Raw genomic sequence first — 12,018 nt, 5'->3', positions numbered from 1 at the left:
TTTGATCAGCATTGGTTCAGTTCCTCCTCTAAAATGAAGCAGCCACACCTTCAGTTTCAGCCGACTGTTACAGGTGAATGATTAACCAAGTCATAAATGTAGCCTTGTAGTCCTCGAATCTTTAGAGTTTAAATATCAGCAGCTTGGCTACTAAAGCTGTCTAGGATCACTAATGACCACAGAACACTCACAAAATCTAACAAAACCTGCAGGGTTTGCTAAAAGTGTTTGACAAAGGGCTTCTGATGACTACGTGCAGGTTAGTCCTAACAGGCTACAACTGTAAATGAAGCCAAATTCTTCAGGTTAACACTGTAGAAACACTAAACACTAAATTCTGTGATTCTGTGGCAAAAACATCAATATTTCATCCTTGTTGGTTCCAGTATTGTTGATGTTTTTACTTCCTGGGCCTGATAGAAAACATCTGAACGTCCTCAACGTCCTCCCACGCGCTCCTCTCGCGCTCCTCGCCGACACGCACGAATCCACAATCTGCTATCGCCATTTCGCAACGGAGGTCGAAGGAAGGATTCGTATTAGGGAGAACTGCAGAAAAAAAGTGTGTGGTGCTAGCCTGCACCAGCCCCATCGGCGTGTGTGTTGTGCCGTCCGCGCGCCGTCCGTCATCGTCTCCAACAATGTTTAACTGTGTGACCCCTTCTGTTTCAAAGCAGCTGTGTATGTGCAGATAGATCAGGAGGCATCACACACACACACACACACACACACACACACACACAAAACAATGCAGGGCATTTACTGGGGTTGTTCTGAGAGGAAAGACTAAAAGGCTTATGCGGAGATCACGTAATTTCTTTCACTTTGAAACTTTTTCAACACTTAAAATCAACAATCAATACAGCAACAGTTGTATGCTATACTGTACATTTAGCCAACGGACGATTCAAATGTTCACGTCAGTTTTTTACATTATTTTTCCAAAGATTTTGATAGTTTAAAACCTTTTCTAATGAGGACCGAAGTTTAACGAAAGAGTGAAGAGTTTGGATGAACGCGCCTCAGCTGAAGTGATTCTGCCAACAAATGAAAACCTTTGCAAAGGCTTTTGTGATTCACCGTTAATATCAAAACAGGTGCGAGCAAATCGAGATTAAAGTTAAGACAATATGTGCCAATACGCCCAAAAATGCAATCATAAATACATTTTAAAGTGCTATTTACCGTTTTCCAACAATCATATTGTCTTCTGTCCACTGCCTACAGACACTACACACATTCCTGTGCTTAAATTATTACAATCCATGAGAAAAGCAAAATCAAATCAGGTCGTTTACCCAGCGGCCTCCTCGGTCTGATGCCAACTGGTGTAATACTTCATGTAAACAATGTCTTTCATCACAAAGAAAACGTGTAAGGATGATTTTCATTTTTTTCTTTCAGTAATTACAATGTTGTGTGTGAAAGGTGTAGCCCCACAGGACTGGAGCTTTGTGTCACACTGGAATGTGCAACAAACAGTCTGAACAATTGCTCAAACTTTGACAGGAAAGATATTTTTCTCCTCTGAATTCAGTTCTTCTCATCATATTTAAGCCTTTTCCAGTTCTGAGCAGGATCCATGATTCCACTTGTGCACTGCTGCTTGTGCCACATTCTCACAGGTCCCCACATTTTTGGCATTCGGGACCTTGTCCGAGTCTAACTGGGATTTAAACTTTAAAATTCAAGCAGTTGACTTTATACCCGATCACAAAAACAGTTTTTCGTTTTACACAGTGGCCAGTTGGGCCTTGGTCCTGTTCCACGTCGGGCCTTTCAGCCTTCTTCTGGCAAATTCGAATAATTTTGCCTCTCATGTTGTTATCAGCTTTCCTTTGGTGTGAAGTCTAATCTAATCAGGTGGAAGTTAATTATTTGACCAAAGAACAAGAGGCCAAAATTACTCTGCCTTTATCTCATATGAGATTAGCCAAACTGGAGGTAGTCTCTCCACGAGCCTGCCGGTTCATGCGTCCAGAAACGGTGAAGATATTTAAGACCCGGTCCACCAGCCTTCGTCCGTGCCTCGTCCTCTCCAGCAGGACCACTACGAGCGAATGTATCCCCACGCCCAGAACCGCTGCTCCACCTCCAGTAAGCAAAACCACGCCAGAGATGTACATGTCATTAAGGGCTTGTCCGGGCTTTGGCATGTGGTTAACAAGGGCCAGGTGCAAAAGGACCCCTCCGCAAATCAACAGTAAGACGCCGGTGGTGAAAACCACCAGGAGGTCCGATAGACCCCCACTTTTCAGCATGTCGATCCGCTGCCGGCTGCGGATGCAGTTCATGTCCTGCACGGCTGAACTGAGAAGCTGTTTGAGCAGAATTCCGAGGGCGAGAAGGCAGAGAGCCGTGCCGGCTCCCAGCCGCCATTCGCTGGAGACGCTGGTGGTGGTGGACAGAAGGCCGACGCCACCCAACCCACAACCCAAGATTAGGAGCACAGCCACGGTGTAGCAGAGCAGAGACCTGACAGGATCTCGGAACCACCACAGCTCCACCTGCTCCTCCAGGATACCGTGCTGAATCCGACGTGGGTCTGCTGGACCGTTCAGGCCGAGCTCAGAGTCTCTGGGACCCCCCACTGGGGGATAGTCTTCCAATTCAGGCATCTTGATACAACCAGTACCCTTTAAAAATGGCCCCTGTTTGTTTACACTCTATTAATTAAGATCATGTGAATGATCTTGGTGCATGTGAATGATTGTAGATGACTATTTACAGAAACACATGCAAATATAAAGTCTTATTGCAGCTTCAACATCCAAACAGTCTGGTTTTTCAGCGCAGCAGCAGTCACCTGGAAAAGAAGAGGATATCAGTTTTAGTAGTATAGGTACACTGTTGACTATTTAATCTTATAAAATAGAATAAATAATGGTCACACATTGACATGCAGGGCAAGGGTTAGCCGTTGTGCTAAAACAAAAGCGTCTTTGGCGCAGCGATAGTTAAAGTTTATTGTAGCCAGCAGTCACTCAGTCAACCGTAAGCGAAACTGCAACAAATACGAGGCAGCGTTTACGAGAGCACTAAAACGTAGACTTGAACCTCTCTTTGTCCCAACTGCTCAAGTCTCCACAACAGGGGAGAACAATTTGTGTCACACCTAAAAGCGTCACACCCTTTAAAAATCGATGCTAACCCTCGGTTTTTCCCAGCTTGCACGTGCTGAGCTGGCCGATGTGCTGACCACATGGATCGGTCTCAGAGTGCCGGCAGGTGCAATATAACGAAGCGTGAAGAGACCCTAACCCACCGTGCACGGGTCGGCTTTGAAACGTAGGTGCCCGATGATTCCTGACACATTTAGCCAACAGAAGATTGATGCCTGATGAATTTTTGATGCCCTTGCTGTGAACCTAACGGCAGCCTACAAATGTATACATTATTGACATGCTGGAAATGGCATCAGTAAGCATGAAGAAGTGATGCCTGTGGGGGGGAGGGGAGGGGGGGGGCAGCTTCAATTAAACAATCCTGTGTCCACCCACACCCACAGCTCATAATGGCATTATGAAGCTAACATAAACCTGCATTTATGTGACTTCTCACACCTGCAGCATCTCTCAATATCCAAAAAACAAACTTCTTTGACCTTCTCTCTCTCTTATCACGACGCTATCGAGTTGTCACATCCAAGGTGGCTGGATGCAGCAAGCATACATCGCTTGATAAACAAGGCGCCCGTGCATTATCAGGCAAACTAAATGTTAATCCGTCCTACACGTTGACTGAAGCTCAGGTCATAAATCCAAAAATTGAAGCTATTATGTGCACCTAATCTCCTTTCCTCTTAAATGAGTGCATTGCCCATTATGCATTATGGTTAGCTTCAGCTTAGCTCAGCATATTTAATTCCTCTCCTGTATATTTTAACCTCATCATCTCCTCATAACACACCATGTAAACATTTCGGCATGCATAAACACACACGCTCGCCTAAACAATCATCCTCAAGGTTAAGACTGCGGATATCTTCTCTTTAAAAATCTGTCAGCAGCTTTATATCTGTCAAAGTCAGCAGAGTTCAGCAAACCCTGTGTTCAGCAAGGCCCCCGTTTCTTTAAACAGATACAAAAGTGCCGTTCAAAGTGTCTAAAAGCTGATAAAGCTACAGAAAAATGAGGAGGGGACAGGGACTCATGACGTACGCAAGGTGTGAAGAGTCTGCTAATTACAGCAGAGCAGGTGTGGTGTTTATTAGCAACATCCTCCTCACATCCTGCCTCCGGTGGGACCTTCAGCGCGTGTGTGCACGTGCTCGCTTTAATAGTAAAGAGTAAGTAAAAGGACAGGTTGAGGAACTGCCAAGCAGGCCTGCTGGCATGTGTCTCGATTTTGAACTGCACTTCAGAAAGAGAAAAACAGAAGCTGCTGTGGGTGCGCGCACGCGCACGCGCACGTGCACATGGGTGCGTGCTTAGTTACTAATTAATCCCATTGGATCAAACTCGGTCTCACTGACAGGTACGACCACAGAAATAGCACGGCAATTGAGCTGTGTGTGTGTGTAATGAGGAGCCAGTTGTGAAGATGACAAAAACAAACAGGCAATATTCTTTGTCTTATGAAATCTTAATGTCTAATTAAATATTATTTTTCACGATGGCCTCCAGCTGGCAGCACAGTGAGACAGGACCATGAATGATGGATCGGTAAACAATATAAGATGGAATTGTTTCCTGCCTGGGTGTGTGTTACAATACAGACCGACTGCTCAGTGTCTCTTCTTTTATTACTTCAATGACCTCTAGACTCTCATATTGTCGCCACCATGCGGCATCAGCCGCCCATTCTCTACCGCTTTTCCCCTACAGGGTCGCAGGGAAGGGACTCGCTCTCTGCCGGTTTCGGTTCATCAGCAGAAAATGGTCACACAAATATACATCAGCAGTGTGGGACACTGGTGATGGGGACACGTGCATGGGTGGGGAGTCTATATTGTTTCTCTAGAGCCATCCTGTCCTGCTCCAGGTGTCCTGGATCCTCTGCCAACACGATGCATTCATCGTGCCCTCGGCCAGCCGTCCCACAGGCAACACACACCTGTTTGGGTTTCACACAATAACAGTCCACGGCAGCGGGGTGGCAGAGGACGTGTCTCACACAGCTCACTGTCCACTCAGAGCCCTCCCATCCGGCTCATGTCTGCAGCTTCAGCTCCAGCTCCAGGGCCAGAAACACCAGTCACCACTTCATGGTCACGTCAGCACCGCCGTTTTTGAAATGATGCAGGATAACATCAGCCATAACCCCGACTATATTTGCTTTTATGCCATCAAGGTGCAGCGCATCGACAGTTTCACTGTCCCTGTTCACACTGGAAAACTCCTCTGCCTCTGTATTCATTACCTTATGTGCATTTCCCCACACGTTCGTCGCATCACATGACATGACCCCATTAACATCACGCAGCCTAAACAGTACCAGGTAATACTGTGAAGTCCTCCTGGACATGATGGCCTCGCACATCAGGAGGGAAATTCCACCCAACTCCAATATTATTTGCATATTCACTATATACATGTAGTATCTGTCAGGCTTCTGATAAAATATGCTAAAAGAAAAAAACAACCAAAGGGAGCACCAGCACCTTCATTCGGCCCAATTAGGAAGAGCGGCAAAACAACATCTATCTCAACGTCATCTTAGTTTCCTGCTTGGGAGTTGCTCGAGGAGGGTCTGAAGGGCTCCACCAGTGATCATTATCTCAATTTATTGAAAACACGCAGCTAAAGAAAGTGGCGAATGGCTTCCTTTGAAACTGCAGGACTCCTGATGCTCGGCGCTGCACCTGAGAACCAGAACGATGGAGCAAACCTCACCCATTATGCAAATGCGGCGTAAAGAATCCCAACCATCCACCGGAACCCTTTAATGTGGAGAACCATCCTCTCGCGTGCTCCCACTGTGTCCGCCTCCAAGTTTTCAGGCTGCAAGGTCACAGAGGACCCGCGCTTTAAGAGTGAAAAAACACGAGTGCACTCCAATTACCTGAGGAGCTCTGGGACTCCAGTATTCCCCTCTCCGTTATGTCAGTCCGCTGAAGTCATTTCACTGGCCATTAGCGTCTCATTTTATTGTTGATTCGTGCTTCATTTAAAATTGGACGTCTCGCAGCTTAGGCTAATCGGGATGACGTCAGCAGGTAAATTAGAGGATGGTAAAGGTGGTGCACGTGGAAAAGGATATTTGTTTAAAGAATAAACCCGCAAAGCTTTATAAGGGAGCTTAGTGGCGTATGATGTGCCGAGTGTCACAGAAAGGTGTCACAGAAGTGCCTCTATCACCATGGTAACGGGCATCATCTGGTCCAAGGAAGACTATATTAGTAGTTTCAGTTATTAAAAGCTATTAATCTATCTTCAGAGGGGGAATTCTATTAACAGATGAAGTGCTGGGAATTAAAGTCGTTTGTACTAGCAAAGGCATTCAGCTGGTGATGCAGCAAAATGTAATATTGAAGAATTAAAAATATTTCCATTGGGATTTTGCACCGAAATTAAATTACTGTTGCCCTGAAGGAACAGGCTCAGATTCAAATGCAATCCATCTGTGGATTTTTGCTTATAAAGTCCCTGTGAGAACAATGACCTGCAAGTATCAGTGCTGGGACTATATTTGGTAAATAAGGAGAAAAGGTGCTTGGCCGTTTCCTTTCAAATCTCCTCTGGCAACTAATTAGCTTTGATGAAAGGAAGGAGGTGATAAGCCCCACAATTCTTTGCAACACTCATGGCATTGAACAGAGCTAAAGACTGCAAAACAAGGGCAGTAAATCTGTCACCAAACTCCTGCAACCACAATCAGATCTTTCCTTATTTTAATGGCGTTTGCATCCTGGGGAAAACACAAATCCTGCAGCTGGTTGAAGGCGTTTAGTGGCGTTCAGGCTAACTTACCCAACACACCCGACTGGAGAGTGTGTGCTCTCCACAATTTCTTCCTATCCTGAAAGTAGAACTTTCTGTCTTCTGTATTGTCCCTCCAAATAACTATGGGAGAGTTTCTGCCAAATAATCAAAACAAAAACGCGGCCGGCGCCGTTTGGGGGAACGAAACGAGGCCGTTTTGGCCCTCTGGCTGTAATTCCTATTGAGTTTGTTTTCATCCAAGGGCCTTGGGTCTGGCCTGAAAGCAGTTCACAGGAAGCGAGGCGATGTTACCATGGTGACAAAGCAACACTCTTCACTCTCCGCCACAACATACACGCACCAAACCCCCAACCCCTCCTCCTCTCGTCAGATTCTTTTGGCGTCCCTGCAGGCGAGGAGAGGGGTCAGGGTTGGCTCCATCTGTCTGCGAGATGGGCGTCGGTGCCAAGCGCCACGGGGGCCGAGAGGAGAGGAAGGCAGGCTCGTGCGGAGAAGGACGGTAACTGATGTTTCTGAGTTGTCATCTGGGACGCAGAATGGGACAGACAGATGAAACTGAGGCTACGGGGGGGGGGGGGGCGAGCAGCCTGGGATAAGGTAACGAGGGTTCAGAGAGCTGGAGATGAGGACGGAGGCACACGCTCGGGGTTAGAGAGAGCACTCAATCTTTATATCCACTCTGGCAAAGATAAGAAATGCTAAGTAGGTCTACATGCATTTTTAAGGTCCACAAGCTTGATCTTTCTTCTCTGCGGTCACAATGGACAGCAGAGACCCATATCAGAGTCTGGCTCTGTCCAGAAACAGCCAGGAAACAATGGCCCAGTCAGTGTCACCGTCCTCACCGTCTGTCAGGGATCACAGGGGGAACCTATAAGACAGATCGGCGGGGGGCGGCTTTAAACCAGCAGAAAAGACTTCATCCCAAGCTCTGTTCAACAAGGTTCAATATTTATTCTCCCTCTGTTCTGTCCATTCAAAGACCATTTTACATTCTTTTGGAAGCTTTGTCACAGGCTTCAGCACGTCATTAAATATTATCCGACACCTTTAGACGGTTTAAATTAGTTCAATAAAGGTTGTAAATAAGAATTCAAATTTAAAAACTGATGAGCTGTGACCTGCAGCTCTTCCAGCAGCACTAAAAGATTTAAAATAAAAAAAAATCTTAATAGGAAAAGAGCTTCTGTGAAGTCTGACCGTGAACTGCACCTCCATGGCTCAGAAAGTTTCTCCTACTTTTCATGTTTGAAATTGGTTTGTACTTTGTATTTGCATGAAGAAAAGCTCTCTGCTGGCAACAACAGCTGATGGGAAGAGCAGAGATGATGTTTTAAGCAGGGAGTCTTTAGCCGCTCTCCTCTGCAGCATCTGTATCAACATCACGTGCCGATGAGGGCGTTACCGTGCTGGTCGAACTGACTAAAACAGATTTCTAGACGCCCCTTCCTTTCACGGGATCATCTACAAGCCTATTTACAACGAGACATAACCTTAAAACAGATGACTTGGAAAAATGACCCTTGTTTTATGCTCATTATTGCAATGGCAGCCTGCATCAATATCCTAATTGCTTTTCCATTCCCCACTGCAGTCACATTTTATTCTATACATTTTCTCTCCTACACATTGTACTGCTCCATTATTGATACATAGGAATGCATTCTGTGTGCACGACAAACAATGAAATAAAAAAAAATTAAAAAGAAACCCTGAATTCGAGCTGCATGCCGACTGACATTTCTACCTCTCAACAAAGCTTTCCCATTTGAATTCAGTCTCCGGCTCCCGGTTTAATTCCAGCCGAGCTCATTTCTCAGCTTATGTGGCACAGCATCGCCCTGACCTGCCCCTCCTGACATCGTGTCCACACACACACGCAAACACACACAAACGCCACCTGCATCTCTTCCTCACGATGTTCTAGCGTGCACCTCTTTTCACCGGTCTCACCACCAACACTCTGTTATCTCGCTAAGTTCTTATCTCTCCCCTCTTCTGTCTGCTCTGGAGGAAGATGTGTGCATGTGGGGTGGGTGGATTGTGTTTCTTTGCTATGGATTCCCTTCTGTCTGCAGGTGCCAGCACCGGAGTCACTGGCCCCTCTCTAATGCACACGCCGATGTACACACGCTGTGGTGCCATCACCCATCAGGTTTCTAGAATCTCTTCTCAGTATGTGAAACGAACCTTTTTGCCAACTGCACCGGAAATCTTGACATTATCGAGCTCTAAAACAGAGGCTACAAAAGGCGCTGTTTACCTAAAGTTTTCCAGAAAATGGGGAGAGATTTTTCCCCCATTCTTTTCCTTCCTATCTACAGGCATTTCCTCCTTTTGAAAAAGAGTTTTCTCCCCTCAAATTGCTATTTTAAAAAAGTAGTTTAGTTCAATCTAATGCCGGCTGTGAAACCCTCCCGCTCTCTCCTGTGTGCCGCGGTCAAAAATGCTGGTCCCCAAAGAAAAGTATTCAAAATTTCTGCTTCCGCCAAATAGTCTCCATTACCAAAAGAGCGGAGTTGAGAACTGAATGCTGTGCGTGATGACTAAGGCACATGAACCCCGGTGTTGGAGGACGATTTCAGCTCCAGGAAGTGAAACCTCTGGACAGCTGACAGCTTTCCTCGCTCTTCCACAGCTGCAACATTGAAACTTTAATTAAACCAACAATTAGCATGCTGGGCCCTTCTGCTTCATTCCTGCTGACGTTGGAAAAGTGATCCCTTTTTTTTTTTTTTAAAGTCCTTTTCCCCCGCTCCTTTCCTCTAGGGGGTTCAGAGGTGGTCTGCTGGTTTGCATCTGGCATTAAGAGCTGAGAAAAACAGCCATTTCATCGGGAATAATAGGGTCACTTGTACGTGACTGGACACTTTATTATTTATCTGTGTTTACCTGAGAGTGTGTGTCACCACGCCCTTAATGGAAAAGGTGGAGCACCGTAAAATTCAGATGTTTATGAGCTAGCGTTTATGATGCCTGCATGTCATAAGTGTTAGGTATGACCTTTGGCAGCGATCGAGCTCATCGTAGCACATAGACCGGATAAAAGGTGAACTTCAGAAACCCCACCAGACTTGTGCTCAGCAATTCACGCCATGCACTTTCATTTGATGCTAAAGCCAAGTTTGAACCAAGCTTTAGCCGCCTGCAGACTGTTTTACAGCGGACCTTTAGACTCTCGACCTGCCGGTTGTCATTTTATCCCTCCGATCGACCTCAGCCGTACCGCCGCAGGTGCTATTTAAATGTTATTTACAAGAATATGAATCCCGTTAACAGGCTGTCCTAATAGTGGCACTCAAGTGAGGGTCAGGACTACAAACCTTCACCACAAAAACATCTAACATTGATGTTTTTGGATTCTGAGAGAGGAGATTCTGATAAACTCACACACGCTTTTTTAAACTAGACGAATTATTCGGCCCACATTGACTACGCCACACTTATTGGTGACTGAACATTTCTGCATGCAGGGCACAGCTACTATTGATGTCACAGCACGTGCCCGAGTATGGATCTGCTGACGATGAAACAAAGCGTCTCTCAGGGATATTTAAGATTCTGGGCTACACTCTGCCCCACTTATTGTCTGGCGTCCGTGTCACAAACACATGGCCGGCCACAAACATCTCAGGAAGAGAGCTCTGGTGTAAGTTCTGCGCCGTGCACGGTCATCTACAGTTACTGGCTCAGTTTGCGGCCCTTATCCCGCCCAGCAGGTACTTTCCAAGCACCAGCATTGACGACTGCTCCAAAACATGCTTTAAGGATTCAAAAGCACATCTTATATTCATTATAAGGATAATGGCAGGATGTAACCATACATAACTAGGTCTGTCTTAAAGAACCACTGGTACTTCCTGTCTCTCTTTTGGAATTTTTCTTTCAGTCACTTTGGAATAAATGAGAACTGATACGATCTTTTCATAGAGGTTAACAGCCAAACCACATGAGCAAAGGTTAGGGCGTGAAGAAATATCAACACAGTTGACTTCCTTGTTTTGATGGAAACTAAAATGGCACGATCATGTAGAGCTTCCATCCAAAACAAACAAACTAAAAGCTTTAAAGTCAGTATAATTAAGAATAGATGGTTTCTGAGACGAATGCTTCATTTATGCACATCACGAGCTTAAAGTGCTTGAAAAATGGCTTAAAAGTCAATTTCTGAAAGGATAATAAGGTCGAGACTGGTCATCGAAATGCAGCTTCTGTCTTCTTTTAAGTTTTTATTAACAGAGTTCTACATCCCATTAAAGAGATTCAAACATAAAAAGTTGCTTTTTATCTTAAAGCTCAGGATGAGTTGGCGGCTCCTGTGAAGTGGGTGAAAATATTTTAAAAAGAGGGATAAACCAAGCACATCCGCCCAAAGCCTATACGTGTAAGGCTATTTAAACACTGGAGATCAATACTGTAACACAAACTAAATACGGGCTATTTAAACATGTCGCTGTGGACAAATAAGAGTTTGCAAGTTTAAGTTCCTGGAAATATGAGCAGCTGAATGAACTAAAGAAATGCTCAGCAGTCTGCGGCAGCGTGGATCACCTACAATTACGCAAGTTGAAATATAAGGAACAAAAAACGTACATACATGAAAAACTTTTATCTGAAGGAGGAAGTTGGAGCCTGTAGGGCAGTTTCTTCCTTTATGAATTCTGCGTACCTGTGCGCTCAGCTGATCCGCTCCGAATCCGCCAGCCCGTCTTTAATTCCGCGGCTGCGTCTGTCGCCTTCCCCACAATCCCTTAACCTTTTCCCGGATGTGATTGTCCAAGTGGGAGCCGCTCAAAGTGCTTCGTCTTCGGCTGCCGCCTCTCCAGAGCCCCTCGGCGGATCTGCGGCTCTCCGCCGGACGGTCTTCCCCCGTTTAATGCAGGTGCGGCCGCGCACGCAGAGGACGCCGGTGGGAGGGGACAGACGGCGGCTGGACCGACCCCCGCACCACCGCGGGTCCAGCCTCAGCACATGACTGTGGGCAGGACAGCCTCAGGAAGAGCCGCTGCGGGGGTGGGTAGACGGAAGGTGTTCGATAATCATAGACCATCATATGGATAATATAAATCTGCAGGCTGAAGGGGGATTGGGGGGGTTAGAATCAGTTCTGATATAACCTTCATCCACAGAATAA

The 12,018-nt window shown here is 45.9% G+C and overlaps 1 protein-coding gene across 2 annotated transcripts; it reads right to left on the bottom strand.

The window, feature by feature from the left end:
• Positions 1–744: 744 nt before the first annotated feature.
• LOC130529099 (transmembrane protein 125) lies at positions 745–11,854 on the bottom strand. Of its 2 annotated transcripts, none has more exons than XM_057038997.1 (2): positions 11,482–11,854; positions 745–2,806 (listed from the first exon to the last, which is right to left on the bottom strand). In XM_057038997.1, exon 2 carries the CDS (start codon positions 2,616–2,618, stop codon positions 1,920–1,922), a length of 699 nt encoding a protein of 232 aa, XP_056894977.1. In that variant the 5' UTR covers positions 2,619–2,806; positions 11,482–11,854; the 3' UTR covers positions 745–1,919. The 2 variants fall into 2 exon arrangements, with proteins under 2 accessions (XP_056894977.1, XP_056894976.1); XM_057038996.1 differs by having other exon boundaries at positions 11,554–11,852.
• Positions 11,855–12,018: the final 164 nt, after the last annotated feature.

This window comes from Takifugu flavidus, chromosome 7, assembly GCF_003711565.1.
Source record: "Takifugu flavidus isolate HTHZ2018 chromosome 7, ASM371156v2, whole genome shotgun sequence".
NCBI lineage: Eukaryota > Metazoa > Chordata > Actinopteri > Tetraodontiformes > Tetraodontidae > Takifugu > Takifugu flavidus.
The sequence above is the reverse complement of the archived record's forward strand: the minus strand, read 5'-3'. Positions and strand labels throughout refer to the sequence as shown.

Excerpts from the sequence above, each read along its gene's own strand:
- LOC130529099 (XM_057038997.1), bottom strand. The coding sequence starts at position 2,618 with ATGCCTGAATTGGAAGACTATCCCCCAGTGGGGGGTCCCAGAGACTCT.